Source organism: Bubalus bubalis, chromosome 1, assembly GCF_019923935.1.
Source record: "Bubalus bubalis isolate 160015118507 breed Murrah chromosome 1, NDDB_SH_1, whole genome shotgun sequence".
NCBI classification, from domain to species: Eukaryota; Metazoa; Chordata; class Mammalia; order Artiodactyla; family Bovidae; genus Bubalus; species Bubalus bubalis.
Window position 1 is genome coordinate 177,097,611 of NC_059157.1, and position 23,303 is coordinate 177,120,913.

At 41.6% G+C, this 23,303-nt stretch overlaps 1 protein-coding gene across 1 annotated transcript in view; it reads right to left on the reverse strand.

Moving 5' to 3' along the window:
- Nucleotides 1–23,303, reverse strand: part of IL20RB (interleukin 20 receptor subunit beta) — a 56,697-nt gene that overhangs the window by 19,365 nt on the left and 14,029 nt on the right. The window contains exons 2-3 of the mRNA XM_006070623.4: nt 2,603–2,729; nt 572–762 (exon numbers count right to left, since the gene is read on the reverse strand). Of these exons, the coding sequence (XP_006070685.3) occupies nt 572–762; nt 2,603–2,729 (318 nt within the window). The remainder of the gene's footprint in view (nt 1–571; nt 763–2,602; nt 2,730–23,303) is intronic.

Here is a 23,303-nt window from a genome sequence, read left to right on the forward strand (position 1 = left end):
CGGCCCCAGCCATCCAGACCCTGCTCCTGCTCTTTCCCCTCACACCCTGCTACACACTGGGCATTGTTTGCACTCTGGATTTGGTCACCAATCCAGATTCTTCCCTAACTTCTTTCTCAATACGTTTGCCAGGTTCCATTGCTATAGAAAAGTTATTTATTTCCAAAGGGCTGTTTTTGGTCACTGTGATCATGTATAGACCCTATTGCCAAAGAAGATGCTTACACAGGCAACAAAGATGGGGCCAGTGAGGCCTCAGATGGGGGGCAGTGTTAAGAGTTAATGATGTGTGATCATGGTAGGGAGAGGCCGTCCTAGCGCCTCTACCCACTTCCAGAGCACTTTTCCTTCCAGAGACAGTCAGGAATAACTTCCAAAGTCTCATTTCAAAATGAGAGAGAGGAAGCAGCTGGCAATGTTTTCAACAGACCAGTTAGGGTTGTCTATGTTTGCAGCATTCTGACTTTGTAAGACTCATTTGATGCTGAAGAGAATCCCAACAGTCTCAGTGAGCACAGCTGCTGCAGGAGAGGCTGCTGGGGACAGGGGAGTAAGAAGAGAAGGGCCTTACTTGAGTTCTGGTTAAAGCGGTGCTTCAGAGTGCTCCAGGCCGAGGTCAGCGAGCCCAGGGTGGCCCTGACCCGGAGGCTGTATGACACAGTGGCGGTGATGTCCTCCGTGATGTCACACTCAGGCCTTTGAGTGGATGAGCACCAGCTGCTGGGGATCCAGATGTGGCTCGTGTACAGGCTCTCATACTCCCTGGCCAAAGAGAGGAGGGGACAGCGTCACACCAGGCCCTTCCACCCTGGCTCAATGAAGGTTTCAAGTAACCGCCTCCTCCACTAACTTTTTATGGGCCAGGAAAAGAAGTATTTGCTCCACATTCCTTTCCTTCCCTCTCCTCCGTCACCAACCATCCCTTCTTCCTGACTCCTTCTCCAAAGACAGGGAGCCTCAGGCATCAACCCCGCTCTGTCCTGGTCTCTCCATCTGCACGGTCACCACCCTAGTCTCAGCGACTGTCACTCCTTGCCTTGCTGTGTCTCCGGACAGATTTTCCTACTTCCCTTCCTGCCAGTCTTCAAACCATTTGTCACTCAGCAGAGCAGAGCATTTCTCTCCTTAGTGACTTCCAAAAAGCCTAGAATGGAATGCATACTCTCCCCCTGCCAACAAGAATCTATGGCCTTCTTGCTCCGCCCCTAAAGGTGATGCTCCCTCCACACAGGCCTCCTCATGATTCCTCCAACTTGGCAACATGCTGCTGTGTCTCAGTGCCCTGCCCTCAGTGTGAGTGCCCAGCATTCACACTGGTTGCCCGCTCCTGTCCTTCAGATATTGGCTTAAATATCACATCCTCAGACAGACCTTCCCTAACCATCAGATAAAAAGCTGCCACAGAGCCAACTCACTGTGCAATGGATTTTAGCTCCCTCCTAGAACTGATTTCTATCTGAACTTAGGCACAGCAGTGCTGCCTGATAGAACTTCCTGTGATGGTGAAAACCTTCTGTATTCATGTTGTTTTACAATGGCACCCCACTCCAGTACTCTTGCCTGGAAAATCCCATGGATGGAGGAGCCTGGTAGGCTGCAGTCCATGGGGTCGCTAAGAGTCGGACACGACTGAGCGACTTCACTTTCACTTTTCACTTTCATACATTGGAGAAGGAAATGGCAACCACTCCAGTGTTCTTGCCTGGAGAATCCCAGGGACGGGGGAGCCTGGTGGGCTGCCATCTATGGGGTCGCACAGAGTCGGACATGACTGAAGTGACTTAGCATAGCATAGCATACAGTAGCTGGTAGCCACAGATGGCTATTAAGAACTTGAAATGTGGCTCATATGACTAGGAAACAGACTTTTGAATTTAATTCTGATTAATTTAAGTATAAATAGCTGTCCGTGTCTAGTGCTACCACGTTGGACAGTGCAGACCTAGTGCACTTATTTCTTCAAGTTTTTACCATCTCCTCCTCTAAATGTAATCTTCTTCTGCCTGGAAACTTTGTGGTCTGTACCCCTGAGCCTAGGAGAATGTCTACGCCTGTAGCTGCTTGGTTTGTATGAATTGTTAGTGAGTTTTACTGAGTATCTTCTGCATCCCTGTCACTCCTTGACAGCTCTGAGGGCCTGGACACCTGGAGAAGGACCAGCTGACCTATAGGGTCACAATTTGTTTTGGCTCCTGGGGGCAAGTGTACTGTCAGGAAAACTGAGGTCTCCCCGACCCATAAAATATCTGAGTCTCCAAATAATTTCTCTTCCTCAAGTCAGAGCCAAACTCATTTCATCTTAAGATTTTCTTCAGCTTTAGACAACTGACTCACTGTTGGAAAGAAACTTCACGAAAATGTGTTTATATACTTTTGTGTTCCCAGAGAGTTCACTGCCAAATCCATGGGACAACTTCCCTTGTTGCTTCAATTCTCTTAGGGCCCGTGAAGACAGAGGAGGCAGATCGTAGGAAATCATCTTTCTCTGGGTTCACAAAGCCTTCTTGAGCTCTGGAATGAGGGCTGTGCCTCTAGGCATCAACTACTGCCTAAAGGAGAGAAACTAAAAAACAAAACAACAGCAACAACAACAAACGCTCACCCCTGGTACTCGACAGAATAGTGTACTATTTCTTCAGGCACAATCACTGGGCTCCATGTCAAGACGTGCTTCATGTTGGTTGATTGTACAGAGAGGTTCTGAGGGGCAGGTAGAACAGCCACTCCATCTGGGACCAAGGAGACAGACAAGCTGACAAGGCGAGTTCACCTCAGGGAATGCCACAGCTTCAGGTTAGTTTCTAACGAAAAGTCAAACATGCTTAAGAACTAGTCAGTCAGTCAGTTCTCAGTCATGTCGGACTCTTTGTGACCCCATGAACCACAGCACGCCAGGCCTCCCTGTCCATCAACAACTCCCGGAATTTACCCGAACTCATGCCCATTGAGTCAATGATGCCATCCAACCATCTCATCCTCTGTCGTCCCCTTCTCCTCCTGCCCTCAATCTTTCCCAGCATCAGGGTCTTTGCAAATGAGTCAGCTCTTTGCATCAGGTGGCCAAAGTATTGGAGTTTCAGCTTCAACATCAGTCCTTCCAATGAACACTCAGGACTGATCTCCTTTAGGATGGACTGGTTGGAACTAGAAGAAACTCTAATTTTACCATATTTGTGTTCATGCTAAATATTGCTATCATCATTGTAATTCTCCCTTTGGTGATTAGCATATTAACATTAATATTAATATGTATGTGTATGGGTGCTTAGTCGTGACCAGCTCTTTGTGACCCTATGGAATATAACCTGCCAGCATCCTCTGTCCATGAGATTTTCCAGGCAAAAACACTGGAGTGGGTTGCCATGCCCTTCTCCATGGGGATCTTCCTGACCTAAGGATCAAACCCACATCCCCTGCATCTCCTGGATTGCAGGCTGAATCTTTACCACTGAGCCATCTGGAAAACCCAGTTACTATTAATAATAATAGCTAACATTATTGACATTAATAATGGTTAGTATTTTTGGTCACCTGATGCAAACAGTCAGCTCATTGGAAAAGTCCCTGATGCTGGGAAAGATTGAAGGCAGAAGGAGAAGAGGGCATCAGAAGATGAGATGGCTGGATGGCATCACTGATGCAATGGACATGAACTTGGGCAAACTTCGGGAGATGGTGAGGGACAGGGAGGCCTGGTGTGCAGCAGTCCATGGGGTCGCAAAGAATCAGACATGAATGGGCGACTGAACAACAATATTACTGAGCACTTACCAAACTCTATCTATGCTGTGAGCTCGATTATCACATGATTTTCTCATTTAATTCTCATGACCATACTGGGACACAAGGACCATCAGTTTCTCTGTTGTACAAGTGAGAAAACTGAAGCACATTATATACAACCCTTGTGTCACACTGGTCACGATGCAGGCCTGGACTTTGTTTGGACTTTGCCACTGACTTTGTGACCGTAAACACATTGCGTAAACCTGAGCCCCCCACCTCTACATGACAAACCCATATCGGCTCCTGCCGGCTTCTCATCACCACCCTCTCTTGCTACTGCCATCCTCAGCTATCAGAGCAATTCCTTTGTGTCCCCAAAATGGCCAAACGGGGCACAGCTGCTGTTTGGGAAGTGCAGGCTCAGGTCTGCCATGGAAGGAGTCCAGTACAGAAGGGCACCAAGCCAGTTTGGAGACTCCACCCCAGACAGCCTGCAGGCCTCTGAGCCAGATGAGACTCAAGCATCTGCTTACGCAGCTGTGTGCCCAGAGTGTGCACACAGTGGGTCTACAGCTTGCACACAGAATCAAAGCTGATTTGTGATTCTTGTGATTCTTCACAGAATCATCTGTGAAGCTGATCCCTTATAAGGACTTCGCAGCCCCACTCCGGATCTCCTACTGTGGTCTTCCCCTCTTTTAATGCCCAACACCTGCCTCCTTTTGCTGTTACAGTTGCAGTGATAACATCAACAGCACAGTGTGTATGAGGCTGGGACCCTCGCCTGGGACTTTTCATCCTTGTGTCTGTCTCCAAATTGGCACCTGCTGTTCGTTATCAAGTCCTGTAACCATGAGGGGTTGGGGGCTGCCAGGAACATCCCACTTAGTGCCCTTGTGGGCACTAATGAAGGATCCTGGTGATGTAGCCCAATCTCACTCTCAGCATCCAGGGCTTGGCCTGTGAGGAAACACCTGGGGTGCCCTCAAGGGAGGCTTCCTGCCCTCCCCACCCTTATACTTGTCGTCACCCAAGGGAAGAAAGGGAAAAGAGCCAGCTGCAATAAGATAGCACAGGAGGGCAGGGCGTAGTCCCCTCTGACATGCTGCCTCTGGTGCAGTAGACAAAACATTTCTCTAGTCAGATATGTGGGGATTTTAAAACTATAAACATAAAGCTTGAATTCATAATTCTAAAACTCTCAAAAATGAAATCTCCTGGCCCAGATAATTACACTGGAGAATACGAATGTGAGATGTGAGACTTGGACCATAAAGAAAGCTGAGCACTGAAGAATTGATGGTTTTGAACTGTGGTGCTGGAGAAGACTCTTGAAAATCCCTTGGACTTCAAGGAGATCCAACCAGTCCATTCAGGAAATCAGTCCCAAATATTCATTGGAAGGACTGATGCTGAAGTTGAAGCTCCAGTACTTTGGCCACCTGATGTGAGGAGCTGACTCATTGGAAAAGTGTCTGATGCTGGGAAAGACTGAGGGCATGAGGAGAAGGGGGAATAGAAGATAAGATGGTTGGATGGCATCATCAGCTCAATGGACGTGAGTTTGAGCAAACTCTGGGAGATGGTGAAGGACAGGGAAGCCTGGCATGCTGCGATCCATGTGGTCACAAAGAGTCGGATACTACTTATCAATTGAACAACACCACAAACTATGAAATAATTAAAGAGAAAGTAGTACCAATTTTATACAATATCTTCCAGAAATCAAAGAGGAAAAAATTTATTTATGGGGTCAGTATTACCCTGATACCAAAATCAGACAAAGATTGTATACATATTTTTAAAAGCAAAAGACTACAGATCAATATGTCTCAGGCACTTAGATGCAAAAATCTTTGACAAATACAATCCAAATTTGGTGTTGTATAAACTATATACCCTGATCAAATGGGATTTATTCCAGGTATGCAAGGCTGCTTCAGTATTTGAAAATCAATTAATGTAATCCACCACATCAACAAGATCAAGAAGAAAAATCATATAATTGTTTCAACTGACACCAAGAAAGCATTTACAAAATTCAACACCCATTCATAATTTTAAAACAAAACAAAAAGAAAAAAAGAAACCGTTTCTTTGAATTATGAACAACAGGAATTATCTCAATTTGATAATGACCATCTATAAAAAACCTACAGCTGGATTTTCCTGGTGGCACAGTGGATAAAAATCTGTCTGCCGATGCAGGAGACACAGGTTTGATCCCTGATCCGGGAAGATCCCACATGCCGTGGAACAGCTAAGCCCATACAGCACAACTACTGAGCCCAAATTCTCAAGCCTGCCAGCCGCAACTACTGAAATCTGTGCACCTAGAACCTGTGCCCACAGCAAGAGAAGCCACATAGTGAGAGGCACTGCAATGAAGAGCAGCCCCTGCTCACCGCACCTAAAGAAAGCCCACGCAAATCAGTGAAGATCCAGCATAGCCGGAAAAAAAAAAAACCTACAGCTAGCATCTTGTTCACTGGTAAAAGGCTGGATGCTTTTCCCTATATCAAGAATGAGGCAAGGATGCCCACACTTATCGCTTTTATTCGACATTGTACTAGAAGTTCTAGCAACTGTAATAAGGCAAACAAAGGAAGTGAAAGACATTACAGCTTGGAAAATAAGTGATAAATCTCCCTCTATTTCCAGGTGACATGTTAGGCTATGTAGGAAATCCCACAGAATCTACCAAAAAAACCTCTGAAAACTAATAGAGTTTGGCAAGTTCATGGGATACAAGATAAACATTAAAAAATTAGTTGTATCTCTAAATACTAGCAATGAACACCTATATGCAGAAACTTAAAATATTATTTGCAATCATTGCCCCTCTCCAAAAGAAAAACTCATGTGTAAATCTAATGAAACGTATCTTTCTATGGGGAAAACACCACAATGCCAGTGAAAATAATTCAAAGAAAATCTAAATAGATGGAGAGGTATACTGTGCTCATGGATTGGACAACTCAACATAGTTAAAACGGTAATTCTCCCCAAATTGATATATACGTTTAACAGGGTTCCTATCAAAAACCCAGAAAGGTTTTTTGGTGGAGATAGGTAAGCTTTTCCTAAAATTTATGAGAAAAGGCAAAGGAACAAGAATAAAACAATTTTGAAAAAGCAAAAGGTAAGAGAACTCAATCTACCCAATTTTAAAACTTACAATAATTAAGACTGTGTGGTATTGACAAAGCAATAGACACATAGATTGATGAAACAATATAGACATCCCAGAAATAGACCCACACAAATATGCTCAGATGATTTTTGGCAAAGGTGCAAAAGCAATTCACTGAAGGAAGGATAGCCTTTTCAACAAACAATATTAGAGCAATTGGATATTTGCAGGCAAACAAAAAACCTCAATCTACATCTCACATGTTAGCAAAAATTAACTCAAAGTAGGCCATGGACTTGATGTAAAATGTGAAAGTCTAAAACTTTTAGGAAAAAACATAGGAGAAAATCTTCAGGGCCAGACAAAGATTTCCTACACTTGACACTCAAAGCATGATCCATAAAAGGAAAAATTTATAAACAGGCATCATCAAAATTAAAATCTCTTGCACCACGAAGACCCTGTTAAGAGGATAAAAAGACAAGATACAGACTAGAAGAAAACATTTGCAAACAATATATCTCACAAAGGATTTATATCTAGAACATATATATACAGAATACTCAAAACCCAACAGTAAAAAAAGCAAGCAATTCAATTAGAAAATGAGTAAAAGATGTGAAGAGTCATTTCACCAAAAAACCACACACAGATGGCAAATAAGCACATGAAAATATGTTCAATATCATTAGCTATTAGGGAAATGCAAATTAAAACTTCCATGAGAGAGTGCCACACAGCTATCAGAATGACTAAAAATTCTTACAGTGACAAAACCAAACCCTGGTGAGGACGCAGAGAAAGTGGATCCCTCATCCATCGCTGGGTGGGAACGAAGTGGCACTACCACACTGGAAGATCGTTCAGCAGTTTCTTGCAGAACTAAACTTGTAAATTACTACACAACCCAGCAAGTGCACTCTTGGGCATTTATCCCAAGGTAATGAAAATTTATATCACACAAAGTCTGCACAACAAATGTCCATAAACAAAATGGATCAGCCCAGATGCCCACAGGTGAATGGTTAAACAAATATGGTATATCCAAGAAAAAGGAACAAACTACACAAAACAATCTGGATGCATCTCCAGGGAATGACACCAACTGAAAGAAGCCAAACCCCCAAAGTTACATACTGTATATTTCTATTTTTATAACATTTTCAAATGACAAAATTTTAGATTTTGAGAGATTAATGGTTGCCAGGAGTTAGGAAGAGTGGGGAAAGGCACAGTAGTGAGAGTGGGTGAGGTTATAAAAAGGCAACAAGACATATCATTGTGATATTGAAAATGTTCAGTATCTTGACTGTGGTGATAAATATACAAACCTTCACACACACACATACACATTCTCAAACAAATGCAAGTAAAGCTGGGGAAATCTGAAAAAGATGTGCGGATTTTGTCAATACTAAGGATTTCAATATTCTAGTTGTAGTATTATACTATTGTTTTGCAAAATACCATTCTGGAAACTGGGTTTTCTGTATTATTTCCTTTTTTTTTTTAATTTATTTGGCTACACCAAGTCTTTGGAGAAGGAAATGGCACCCCACTCCAGTACTGTTGCCTGGAAACTCCCATAGACGGAGGAGCCTGGTAGGCTGCCGTCTATGGGGTCGTACAGACTCAGACATGACTGAAGTGACTTAGCAGTAGCACACCAAGTCTTAGTTGGGCACGAGGGATCTTTTTTAGTTGCAGCATGCAGGATTTTTTTTTTTAAGTTTTGGCATGCAAACTCTTAGTTGTGGCATGTGAGATCAAGTTCCCTGACCAGGGATCAAACCCAGGGCCCCCTGCATTGTGGGGGTGGAGTCAGCCACTGGACCACCAAGGAAGTCCCTCTGTGTTATCTCTTATGAAAAGTGTGAAAGTGTTAGTTGCTCAATCATGTCCAATTCTTTGCGACCCCATGGCCTGTAGCCTGCCAGGCTCCTCCGTCCATGGGATTCTCCAGGCAAGAATACTGGATTGGGTTGCCATGTCCTACTCCAGGGGATCTTCCTGACCCAAGGATTGAACCAGGGTCTCCTGCATTGCAGGCAGATTCTTCACCATCTGAGCCACCAGGAAAGCCCACTTATTTCTTATAACTGCATAAAAATCTAGAATTACAGCAAAATTTCAGTTAAAAAATACAGTGTCATCACACCTAAAAAAATAACATTAATTCTGATTATCTGAATGACAGGATACATTTTAAAAGACCATGATAGGATAAACTCAAACAGAATGAAATGCATCCAGGAAAAAAGTTGTATAATTGAGTGCAGTCAATTAAATCAGCCAGGGAGACCTGTTTACAGAGGGAGACCTAATGATTAGCCGTCCCAATGATTAGGGCACTTACCAAGGCTTTAAGGAAGACACTCTGAGGTTGAATTTCTGGATATGTCTTTCTTCATGAAGGGCACACAGGCAGGACAACGGCAAGAGATGTCCCAGCTTGTAGGTCACTCCATTATGCTATGCAACAGTTTGCACTCGTGTAACTGTCTTCACCTAGCTGTGAAATTCCAAATCTAACTCCACTATGGGCAAAATACTGTCTCATTCCTATATTAAAATGAAAATTACTGCTTCTTTCTGAGCCCTATGAGCAACATCTTCAATATCTTTATTCCACTTGTATAGTATATTCCAAATTCTATCTTTGTTTCACTGTAGTTTATGTAGCACACACACACATTGGGAATGAGATGGAAAATCAGTAATGCCAGTGAACTACTGATGCCAGGGTATGTTTAATTGGGTTACACAGAAAGTATGGAAGAGGACTTCCCTGATGGTCCAGTGGTTAAGAATCTACCTTCCAAGGCAGAGGGCACAGGTTCAGTCCCTGGTCTGGGCACTAAGATCCCACATGCCGTGCAGCCAAAATTTTAAATTAAAAAAAAAAAAAACCACAACTAAGGTGGTACTACATGAGGAAGGATCCGTTTTATGCTAGGACACTAAATAGGGAACTCTAGTTTCAGCTCAACTCTAAGCGAGAGTGACTCCTTTCACCTATGAAAGGTTTTAAAATCCCCTCCAGTTGTTTGAGAAGGCACACCGTGGTCCTTAGAAGGCAATTCAATGGAGAAAAACAAAACTTTATCATCCACCCAGCAATCTCATTAACAAGAAATGTCATCTAACAGCCAGGAGTAATATGTATTGAAGTCAAGTCCCTGAAGAAACCAGTTAATAGACACTCTCCCTGATGTAAATAAGCAAATACAAAAACAAAGAATACAGTTAAGGGACTTCCCTGGTGGTCCAGTGGTTAAGACTTCACTGTCCAAGGCAAGGGGTGCAGGTTCCATCCCTGGTCTGGGAGCTAACATCCCACAGCTCTCACAGCCAAAAAATACAAAATGTAAGACAAAAGTAACATTATAACGAATTCAAAAAAGACTTTTAAAAAGTACTTAAAAAAATATATATATAGTCAAGGGGGAAGGGGAGAGTAAGCTTGTAGTGTGAATGGGAAAGACACATTAGCCACAGGGAGGAGGGTACAAAATGGGGAAGAGTTTTTTGCTCAGCCCCACTGGATGAGAATTCTCCCCGGAGCTGGAGTGAGATGTTGGAATATCCTCTGGTCATTTGGTTCCTCTGAATAGGTATGCTCTTGTCACTATAGAGAATTATTCTCCTTTAACCGTCTGACTCAGTATCTCAAGAAGGCCCATGGGGTGGAGCCTCTTGGATGGTGTTTCCAACAAAAACTTGAGCTGGGTGACTGTGACCTGACTATTAAGATTTTGGTGCTCAGTGTGGCAAAACTAGCTGAGCAACATTTTTTGCACAGAGCTGCATTCACAAAGCTGATCCCTTTTTCTTGTGGCCTGTTCATTTTCTATTGCACTGTAATAAATTTCCACAAAGGCAGTATCTTAAAACAACACAGATTTATTATTTTCCAGTTCCACAGGTCAGGAATCTGAATCAGGTCTAACTGAGCTAAAATCAAGGCGTTGGCTTGAAGAGCAGGCTCCAGAGAAGACTGTTTTCTTGCCATTTCCATTTGCTGGGACAAAGGCCCCACCTTCTTGCGCACAGCCCCTCTTTCCTCCATTTTCAAAGCCAACAATGGCTGGTTAAGTCCCTTTCATGTTTCAAATTTTTCCTGCCTCTTTTTCTGTCCTCCCATCCCTCTCTCCCTGGATCCAGGAAAGCTTCTCAGCTTTGAAGGACTCATATGATTAGATTGGGCCCGTCCAATAATCCAGGATAATCTCCTAATCTCAAAATCCCATAACATTAATCACATCTTAATGTGGGAAAAAAAAAAATCCCTTTTTCCACAGGAGGTAACATATCCACTAGTTTCCAGGAATTAGAGTATGGACATCTTGAATTCCCCTGGTGGTCCAGTGGTTAAGACTCTGTGCTCCCAATGCAGGGGGTAGGGGTTCAATCCCTGGTCAGGGAACTAAGAACCCATAAGCCACACAGTCAAATAAATGTTTTTTGAAAAAGAATGTGGATATCACTGGGGGACCATCATTTTGACTACCACCACAGGGGCTTGCACTTTAGGGGATACTGGTACTGCAAACTGACATGACATGTCTCTCAATTACAGTAGATTATTTCAAGAGAATCCCCTTGTATGTGATCTGAACAAAAGAGCAAGGCAGAGCCAGGACATGGCTGCTAAACAAGTTGCTGGCATCACTTGCTGCCTAGTAACTAGTGCCCCATCCCAGCTTCAAAAGGTATGCAAACCAGTTCATGCCTCAGGAAAGTGGTCTATTGTTTCAGGATCTTGAAGTATGGTCTGGATCAGCAGCAGCACAAAACCCTGCAACCTATGCCCTACTGAACCAGAATCTGCATTTTAACAAGACACACCACCCCAAACCCCAGGTAATTCATAAACATTAAAGTTTGAGAAGCACTGGTATATAGAGGTTAAACTAACCGTTCTCAATCTTGGCCGCCCATTAGAATCACTGGGGAAGAGGCTTTTAAGTTTTATTTTGAAATAATTTCAGACTTAACAGAAGAGTTGCAAAATAGTACAGAGAGCTCCCATATACCCTTCAGTCAGTTTTCCACATGTACACAACCAGGAAACAAATATGAAAAGGAAGATATTAACATTGGCCCAATATCCATAATGAAGCCTCAGTCTTTATCTGAATTTCACCAAATTTTCCCCTAGATCTCTTTCTTTCTCTCTTCCTCCCTTCCTTCCTCTCTCCCCTCCTTCCTTCCTTTTTCCTTTTTTCAGGAACCAGTCCAGGTCCTACATTTAGTTGTCATATCTACTTAGTCTTCTCCAGTCTGTCCTCAGTCTTTCCTTGACATTTTTGACAGGTACAGGTCAGTTGTTTTGTACGATATTCCTCAGTTTGGGTTTGTCTAACATTTTTTCATGATTTGATTAAGGTCGTACATTTTTGCCATGTACTAATATATCTTATGACTGGTGGAGTTACCCTTGACCACTTGGTTAAGGCGGTGTCTTCACTATAAAATTACCATTTTCCCTTTATAATTAATAAATGATTTAGGGGAAATACTGTGATACTGAGCAGTGATTGTTTCTCCTCAAATTTTCATCCATTAAGTTTTGTATTTATTGGTGGATGATACTTGCAACAATCATTGCTATGATGTTCTAGCCGTGGTTTTGTTGTCTTAATTGGAATTTTGTAAGGAAGAGTTCTTCCCGCTCTACCATTTGTGGAGATTTGTAATAATCCGTGTGGACTCATAGAAATTTATTTTATTCTATCAATGTTGATTATGTTACTCAAATTGTTCCATCTTCGGTTATTGGGAGCTATTTTGGATTTTGTGTGCTTTTGACTTACTTTCATCTCTCCTCTTTTTTCATGTTATTTTTATTAATAGACTTTTAATTTTTAGAATAATTTTAGATTTATAGGAAAAAGTACAGACAGTAAGTACAGGGTTCTTGTAAACCCTTCTCAGCTTCCCCTGATGCTAACATCTAATATAGTCATGATATACTTGTCAAAACTAAGAAACTAACATTGGTATGTTACTTTTAATTAAACTCCAAACTTTACTTGGATTTTGCCAAATTTTCCACTGATACTTTTTTCCATCCCAGGTTCCAATCCAGGATACTTGTGGCATCTTGGCCCCCATCCTTCTTTGAGCACTTCCTTCATTACCACAAAATGCTCCAAACTTGTATTTTCTCTTCCCAGTTATGGAATAAACCCTTCTCTAAGGAGTCTGACCCAGGAAGTTTTTAAAAATCCCAGAGCCAAGGCGGCACCCTAGATTAATTAAGTCAGATTTCTGGCTTTGAAATCCTGGCTGCTGCTGCTGCTGCTAAGTCGCTTCAGTTGTGTCCGACTCTGTGCAGCCCTATAGACGGCAGCCCACCAGGCTCCCCCGTCCCTGGGATTCTCCAGGCAAGAACACTGGAGTGGGTTGCCATTTCCTTCTCCAATGCATGAAAGTGAGAAGTGAAAGTGTTTGTATTTTTAAAAGCGCTCCAGGTGATTCCAATGTGCATTTGAGATTGAGAACCACTGACCTAGACCTTACTTCTGGGGCCTGAAAGATAGTTAAAACTATGAATGATATATGGTATCACTTTTATATGGAATCTAAAATACGACAGTAAAGAACCTGTCTATGAAACAGAAACAGAATCATGGACATAGAACAGAATGGTGGTTGCCTAGGGGGAGGGGATGGGGAAAGGGGTGGAGTAGGAGTCTGGGGTTAGTAATGTAAGGTTTTATAAATAGAATGGATAAGCAACAAGGCCCTACTGTATAGCACTGCTACTGCTAAGTCACTTCAGTCGTGTCCGACTCTGTGCGACCCCATAGACGGCAGCCCACCAGGCTCCCCCGTCCCTAGGATTCTCCAGGCAAGAACATTGGAGTGGGTTGCCATTTCCTTCTCCCATGCATGAAAGTGAGAAGGGAAAGTGAAGTCGCTCAGTCATGTCCGACTCTTAGCGACCCCATGGACTGCAGCCTACCAGGCTCCTCCATCCATGGGATTTTCCAGGCAAGAGTACTGGAGTGGGGTGCCATCACCTTCTCCAGTATAGCACAGTGAACTATATTTAATATACTGTGATAAACCATAATGGAAAAGATATAGATGTATAACTGAATCACTGTGTTATACAGGAGTAATTAACACAAAATTATAAATCAACTATATTTCAATTTTAAAAAACTATGAATGATAAATCCCTAGACTTGAGTGTATTTCCCAGTAGGGTCTTATGTTCCCTGAAGACAGGACACTTTGTTTTGTTCATCTTTAATCAGCACCTAATCCAGAAACTGGCACATAGTGGGTGCTCAGAAATTTAAAATGAATGAAAACAAAATACATGAACCAAATCTTGGCTCAGTGAAATTGGCCTCAGCCTGAATTTTTTTTCCCCTCTGATTCCTATCTAATTCAGATGACCATTATATCTACTACTGTGGGCAAGAATCCCTTAGAAGAAATGGAGTAGCCATCATAGTCAACAAAAGAGTCCAAAATGCAGTACTTGGGTGCAATCTCAAAAATGACAGAATGATCTCAGTTCATTTCCAAGGCAAACCATTCAATATCACAGTAATCTAAGTCTATGCCCCAACCACTAAGGCCGAAGAAGCTGAAGTAGAACGGTACCATGATGACTTACAAGACCTTCTAGAACTAACACCAAAAAAAGATGTCCTTTTCATCATAGGGGACTGGAATGCAAAAGCAAGAAGTCAAGAGATATCTGGAGTAACAGGCAAATCTGGTCTTGGAGTACAAAATGAGGCAGGGCAAAGGCTAACAGTTTTACCAAGAGGATGCACTGGTCATGGCAAATACCCTCCTCCAACAACACAAGAGATGACACTACACAGGAACATCACCAGATGGTCAGTACTGAAATCAGATTGATTATATTATTCACAGCCAAAGATGGAGAAGCTCTGTACAGTAAGTGAAAACAAGAGTGGGCAATAACTGTGGTTCAGACCATGAACTCCTTATTGCAAAATTTAGACTTCAATTGAAGAAAGTAGGGAAAACCACTAGACCATTCAGGTAGGACTTGAATCAAATCCCTTACTATTATAGAGCAGAAGTGACAAATAGATTCAAGGGATTAGATCTGATAGACAGACTGCCTGAAGAACTATGTACAGAGGTTCGTAACATTGTATAGGAGGCGGTGATCAAAATCATCCCCCAAAAAAAGAAATGCAAAAAGGCAAAATGGTTGTCTGAGGAGGCCTTATGAATAGCTGAGAAAAGAAGAGAAGCGAAAAGCATAGGAGAAAAGGAAAGATATACCCATCTGAATGTAGAGTTCCAAAGAATAGCAAGGAGAGATAAGAAAGCCTTTTTAAAGCAAACAATGAAAAGAGACAGAGAAAACAATAGAATGGGAAAGACTAGAGACCTCATCAAGAAACTTAGAGATAACAAGGGAATTTTTCATGCATAGATGGGCACAATAAAGGACAGAAATGGTATGGACATAACAAAAGCAGAAAATATTAAGAAGAGGTGGCAAGAATACACAGAAGAACTAACCACAAAGTTCTTAATGACCCAGATAACCACAATGGTGTGATCACTCATTTGGAGCCAGACATCCTGGAGTATGAAGTCAAAGGGGTCTGAGGAAGCATCACTATGAACAAATCTAGTGGAGGTGATGGAATTCCAGCTGAGCTATTTCAAATCCTAAAAGATGAAGCTGTGAAAGTGCTGCACTCAATATGCCAGCAAATTTGTAAAACTCAGCAATGGCCACAGGACTGGAAAAGGTCAGTTTTCATTCCAATCCCAAAGAAAGGCAATGCCAAACGACGTTCAAACTACTACACAACTGCCGGGGTCCAGCCCCGGCTGATCCAGGGTATTCGAAGGAGAGACGGCGTAGGCGAGGGTCAGGAAACAACTGCTTAATTACACGTTAATTAAGGATGCAAAGAGTAATAGAATGAGGATAGCTCAGTAGGAAAATTCAGTGGAGAAAAGAGGCTGAGAAGCTTGGTTTACGCGGGAGACCAATAAAACTTCAAGACAAGAAGTTTGCACCACTTAGGTAGGCCGCAGGCGTCCTTCCGTTCTCCCGAAGGAGAGGAGACACTGAGGCCTCCCCGGTCGGATCTTACAAGCCCAGGCATAATTAGCAAGCATGGTGGGTTCCGCGCTCCAGATGGAGACTCAGCTAGAATTTGGGAGAGAGAGTGACATGGGGAGACCAAGTTTCGGTGAACAAGGCCCGCACTTTATTTTCCAAAGTAGTTTTTATACCTTAAGTTATGCATAGAGGATAATGGGGGAAGGGGTGGAGTCATGCAAGGACAGCAGTTCCTGGTTCTAATCTAAGCCAGGCTTTCAAACTTATCATATGCAAAAGTTCAGGTGATTGACATCATCTTCTGGCCAGGAGGCCTGTTAACATTTTAAGAAACTTATTTTTCTCTAAAGGTGATTATTCCAAAGTCAGGCACCAGCCTTCCAAAAAGCATTGGACAAAGCTGCATTTTACATTTCTATACACCCATTATATCAATCAATACACTGCCAAGGACACAGTAGGTAAGGAGTATGGAGACTTAGCAGCAAACATTGGCCCAACAAGTGAAAAACCCTTCACCAATACAATTTCTAATCAATCTTTTAACTACTCAAAGGAATCTGTGTTTAGGCAGTTTAGAACATCTCCTGCCTCTCACAGTTGGGAGGCTCTGAACAATCACATGTGGCCGGAAAAACCCATTCAGGCAGACTAGAGGATTTCCAAAGGAGTTTGTAGGTTGAAACACTGTCACACCCAGGAATTATTAACTGGAGCTGTAAGCTAACTCTTTTTTTCAGAGAGAGGTAGTGGGGGACAGCCCCCCGTAAAGTCAGAGGTGTAGGTGAAAGCACAAAGCAGAAAGTAGGCAGACTCAGGTTTGGGGGGTAGATGCTCGAGAATTTCCAGGGGGACTCCTGAGGCTCGATCCCGCCTTTGCGTATGCCGAGCCTCCTTCCTCATGACCTTTGTCATGGGCGGAGTTCCTCACGCTGGCTCCTGGCAGTGATAGAATTCCAGTTGAGCTATTCCAGATCCTGAAAGATGATGCTGTGGAAAGTGCTGCACTCAATATGCAATATGCACTCAATATGCAATATGCACTCAATATGCAATATGCCGGCTCCCGGCATCTCCCCCTTTTTTATTTCTTAAAACAGCCAGATGCAGCTCAGTCGCGAGCTTCTGAATGTTCTGCCGAAGAATCCTGACAATACAAGGAAGAATGATTATGAGAAGATTAGACAGAATGTTTTTTCCAGAAATAAAGTTATAGAAGGTGTGAAAAAAGTCATTAGCTGCTCCAGCGGCAGTAAAATCCAGTCAAGAGTGTTCCAGGGTCTGTATTTGATTATGAAGTTTCCCTAAGTCCAGGCCAATGTCAGAGCTGTTCCAAACACCTGAGATATGATTTTTGATTTTTTCCCATTCATAATCTGTCTCGTTTACCTTTAAAGATGTCACGCATATCCACCGGTAATCAGCGTGGCAAGACAGAGCCATTTTCACTTTTAAAGCCTTTAAATCAGTCCCAATATGCATTATTGCCTCTTCTAAGGTGTCTACTCTCATCTCTAATTTCCTATCTATAGCTTCCTGTGTTGCTAGAGTTAGTGAAACATTTTTAGACATGGTATCAACATATTGGGCAGTATGCACTTGTTGAGTCAATGATATTGCTGCCACAGTAACAGAAGTAATTGCGGTTATTAAAGCTGATATTCCTAAAATAAGTAAGCCCACAAATCGTCACAATCGCATTAAATCCTGAAGTTGTTGTAATACAGCAAGACTATAGTTATTGGACGTTGTAACACTACAAAGGAGCAAACATTATATTGAGGGTTTAAACAAGATGAGAGCATACATTGTTCACAGGTCACTACATTGGGTCCACCAGTTTAAAGTCACATGTACATTAAGTTTTCCAGAATCGTTGGTAAAGAGAAAAACATAAGGAGAGGGTAGACAAGCCAAATCAGAATAAGTAGAATTATTTTCTGGTTGGAGTTCACGCTGCAGCAGCCCGTCGGTCCTGCCGGGATCTCGATGTTTATCTTGCCTCCCCTTCTGGCGGGCTCCTCTTTTGTGATCGAAGCAATGGGTGAACTGGATGTCTGGGGGCCTGCAACATGGCGAATCAGCCTGTCTAAATTGGAGAATCTGTATCCTGTGGAAAAATACACACACATCCTCGACCGCTAGTTAATAATGGGTCAGGACCCTTCCATTGTCCTGAGAGGAGGTCCTTCCATTTGACTAATGGTTTTGCATTTAATTGCTCCAGGCACCAATGAGGAAGCATTGCAGTAGTTCGGCTGAAATCAGTATTTAGAATATTTATTACGAAAAGAGCATGTTGCAAGATTTGATGGGGAGAACTATACTTAAACTCCCCTTCTTTTAGTTTTTTGAATTTGGATTTTTAATGTTTGATGCGCTCTTTCAACAATGACTTGTCCCTGTGGGTAATAAGGGATGCCTGTATTATGTTTAATTTGAAACTTTATACAAAATTTCTGAAAAGACTTAGAAGTGTAAGCAGGAGCATTGTCAGTTTTCAAAACTTTTGGCAGGCCCAAATATGAAAAACAAGTAAAGAGATGTTGTATTACATCTTTACCTGCCTCTCCGGTACGAGCAGTTGTAATAATAACGTGAGAAAAGGTATCTACAGTTACATGAACAAAGGACAGTTTTCCAAATGAAGAGACATGAGTTACATCCGTCTGCCAGAGTACGTTAGGTTTGAGACCGCGAGGATTAACTCCCATAGGTAGATTACTACAAATAGTGGGGCAGTGTAGGCAAGAACGCACAATCTCTCTAGCAGTCTCTCTGGGAATTTGGAATTGCTATCTTAAGGCAGTAGCATATTGATGATGAAGTGAGTGAGAGGCTCTGGCCTCTTCAATCACAGTAGCCACTGTATTTCTGGTTAACAAGTCAGCCAAATCATTAAAGGCATTTAAAGGGCCGGGCAATCCGGAATGAGCCCGAATGTGTCCAATGAAAAATATTTTATTTCTTTTCCAAATTGTTGCTGTAATTTAGTTAACAAATGAAATATGGTAGTTTTATTTTCAGGCAAAACCGCAGTTTCAATGTGTGGAATCAGCCTGACCACATACTGAGAATCAGAGTAAAGATTAAATTCCTCATCTGCAAACATAGCAAAAGCCTCTATGACTGCTGTTATTTCAGCTCTTTGAGCTGAAGTTTTTTGTATTTTTAAAACTTTTTGGTGATTTTTAGTAACTATGGAGGCTTTACCGTTTGCTGCCCATCAGTAAAGGCTATCTGAGCATTTGGAATAGGAGACTGTTTACATCTGACAGGAAAAATAACTGGATGTCTGGATATAAAATTCAGCAAAACATGTGAAGGTAAACGATGTAAAAATTTTGACCAAAATAGTTTCTTATAGCAATCTGCCAATTTTCAAACATTAGAAGAGCATCAAATTGTTCCTTATTATATGGAATTACAATTTCTGATGACTCTTTACCAAATAATTCAATGTTCCGTTTTTTTTCCTTTAATATCAAAGTAGCTATCAATCCTGGATAAGAAGCCGCTACTTTTTTAGTTTGAGCGGGAAGATGGACCCACTCTAGGGGGCCGTTTTGCTATAAAACCAATTTTTTGTCTGGTTACCCCAGTTACACCTATGGGGGTTTTATGGCAAAGGAATTGTCAAGCAGTTGTCAAATTAATTTAAAAAAAAATTTTTTTTTTAACATTTTAACAACATAAATTTAGAGATATATTAATTTAGGTCTAATGTTTAGTTTAGGTCTCTGTATAAATTTAAATAATAAATGTATAACCTCCTTATCTCATTTTAGTATACAGATATACCTAAATGCAAAATGTATTTATATATGTATTTATATATGGCAACAAGTATAAACTTATTGACATATATATAAATCAATATACTTGAATTAATCTTTATAATATATTAATATATATTACAGCAATACAACACGTACACAGCTAATACCAACCAACACAAACCAATGTACTGCAATAATACATGCCACACATACACAAAATAATTATACAGTATGTAGAACATATATCATCACAGCACATCAATCCACACCAATTAATATCAGCCACACACACATTATATTACTGCAATATATATTTAATTATACAGTATATATATAATATGCATATATAGTATACATATTAATTTATATACAAATTAATTAAGTATAGATCTATAAATAGAATTAGGTATACCTTTATTATATTTTATTTATACCCATACCTAATTAGGCAAACTGTAATTAGGCAAATATATTTATATTATGTATTTATAACAATATATAAAGTATTGTTAATTGTACCTCCTGTTGATAACTAAGAAATTGAGAAAACTCCTTCTCTGAGTATCTCCTATTTGAGACAGCACCTCCCTCCCCCATAGGGTAAAGAAGAGCATAGGAACTACATAGGGTTGGAAAGTTCCACAGGTATCCTCAAACTGCCAATCTAACATTTTTGAACTTTTAACTACCTTGGGGGCTCGAGGGCAAATTAAACAAAATTTGACCCCTGAAATCTATCAGGGCAAAGTGCCAATTATCACTATTTTGTAAAAGACTTGCAGTTGATCCTTATTGAATGGAATTACTATATTTGCTACTTCTTTTCTAAAAAGTTCCACACTTCTTTTTTCCTCCTTTTATAATTAATTGTGTCACCAAGCTGGGAAAAGATAAAACTATTTTTCTTGGGGTCACTGATAGATGGAACCAATGGGCCTTTTTGTCACAAGCACCCTGTAGGTGTGTTTTGTGGCAAGAATAATTTAATCTCATCTTTTGGTAATATTAATCCTAATTAACTGATCATTTAAAGTCTCATCTACTTTAACAAGAGCCGTCTGTAGTCTTAGTCAACTTTCGCTTAGAACTGGAATTAGGATCGCTTTTTAAGTAATCAAACAAAGGCTTTAAATCTGCAGTAGTCAGTTTTAAATGTGGGCGTATCCAATTAATGTCCCCTAATAATTTTTGGAAATCATTTAAAGTTAGTAAACAATCTTCAAATGGGCATTATCAATTTTCAAAACTTTTGGCACCTAAATATGAGAAGCAAGTAAAGAGGTGTTGCACAACATCTTTATAAGCTTCTCCAATTATTGTTTTGTAAACTAAATCTCGTCTATAGCTTTTTATATGACAAGTAACCATCTAATCTTTGCTTGAATACTTCCAGCAAGAGGGAACTCACTACTCTTCAAGGTTTTAAACTCTCCCTCACCTTTTGCTCTACAGCATTCCCACCCCGCATACCACTTTCTCTAATCCCACCAACTCATTTTCAGTAGTATGTGTTGGCCAGGAGCTGGGTCAGACTTTCCCAGCAATGTTAAGAGATGTCTGTTCCTGCTTCTAATAGCCCTGAGATTTTACTTTCTTAAATTAAAAGACCTTTTAAAGGCCTTGGAGCTGTAATTTCCTGCACCCAAAAGGCTAGATCACTAGATCTAAACGCTCTGTGGCTCTTAGCTTGAGAAGTCAAGTTTTTTCCTGTCTGATAAGGTAAAAGCAAAAACTGTGTTATTCTTTGACCTTTATTAATTTGCACAGTTTTGGTAGGCGGCGAGATCAAAACTTTAATTTCTCCAATATAATCAGAATCTACCACACCATACACCACCGAAATTTCTTGACAAGAAAGCGAGCTACGCCCTAGCACAAGTCCTACAATGCCCTCAGGCAGGGGGCCAGCCACTCCCATTGGAATCAGAGCTTGTCAGGGGTTAATATTGTTGTTAAATCCCTTTAGCCTGGGTGAGACCCCCCTGAGGGGGTTTTCTCCAAGGAGCACGCTCCGCATATTGTGCAGACTGTTTTAAAAGCTCCACTGTTCAAAAACTTTTTATCTTCCTCAGGCTTAGGCAACACTTTGAGAGGCTTTGGGGGCAAAGCGGGGAACTCTTGGGCCCTGGAAGGCGCAAACGGAGGCGGCGGCGATGGCCTTAAATCAGAAAGTGGTGGATAAGTTTTTTGTTTTTTAAAGGTTTGCGCAGAGTGGGAGGGAGCTCGCCAGGGCACCTGGTCACAGCGTCTCTTACTGTCTCTCTATCTCTTCCTCTCTTCCTGCCTTTCTCACTTTTCTCTCACCCTTCCTTTTTCGCTACCCTTCTCTTTCCTTCGTTTCTTTCCCTTTACCCTCTTCTCTTCCCTAATCTTTTTTGTTTTTTTCTCCCTATCTTTTTCTCTGTATCTCCTTTTTTAACTTCTTTTCTCTATCTTGCTGCGTTCCTTGATTCCTTCCTTCTCCGTTCCTCTCCTTTTCAGTCTTTAGCTCTTTCTCTATCTTTACATCTTTCTCTACTTTCTTTCCTTTTTCACTTTTTTTTTTCTCTTTTTTTTGTTTTTATTTTTGCTTGGGTGAGGCCCCCCCGAGGGGTTTTTCTGCAATGAGCAGGCTCTGTATATTGTGTATTCTTTAAAAGCTCCTTTGTTTTAAAGAATTTTTTTTTTTTATCTTTTTCAGCCTTAGGCAATGTTCTGGGAGGCTTTGGATGTAAACTGGGGAACTCCTAGGCCCTGGGAGGTGCAAGCAGAGGTGGGGTAGTTGTCTTAAATCAGAAATTGTTGGATAAATTTTTAAAGGTTTGTGTACCTTCGAATAGCCTGTCTCGGGCGCCACCTGCTGGGGTCCAGCCCCAGCTGATCCAGGGTATTCGAAGGAGAGACGGCGTAGGCGAGGGTCAGGAAACAACTGCTTAATTACACGTTAATTAAGGATGCAAAGAGTAATAGAATGAGGATAGCTCAGTAGGAAAATTCAGTGGAGAAAAGAGGCTGAGTAGCTTGGTTTACGCGGGAGACCAATAAAACTTCAAGACAAGAAGTTTGCACCACTTAGGTAGGCCGCAGGCGTCCTTCCGTTCTCCCGAAGGAGAGGAGACACTGAGGCCTCCCCGGTCGGATCTTACAAGCCCAGGCATAATTAGCAAGCATGGTGGGTTCCGCGCTCCAGATGGAGACTCAGCTAGAATTTGGGAGAGAGAGTGACATGGGGAGACCAAGTTTCGGTGAACAAGGCCCGCACTTTATTTTCCAAAGTAGTTTTTATACCTTAAGTTATGCATAGAGGATAATGGGGGAAGGGGTGGAGTCATGCAAGGACAGCAGTTCCTGGTTCTAATCTAAGCCAGGCTTTCAAACTTATCATATGCAAAAGTTCAGGTGATTGACATCATCTTCTGGCCAGGAGGCCTGTTAACATTTTAAGAAACTTATTTTTCTCTAAAGGTGATTATTCCAAAGTCAGGCACCAGCCTTCCAAAAAGCATTGGACAAAGCTGCATTTTACATTTCTATACACCCATTATATCAATCAATACACTGCCAAGGACACAGTAGGTAAGGAGTATGGAGACTTAGCAGCAAA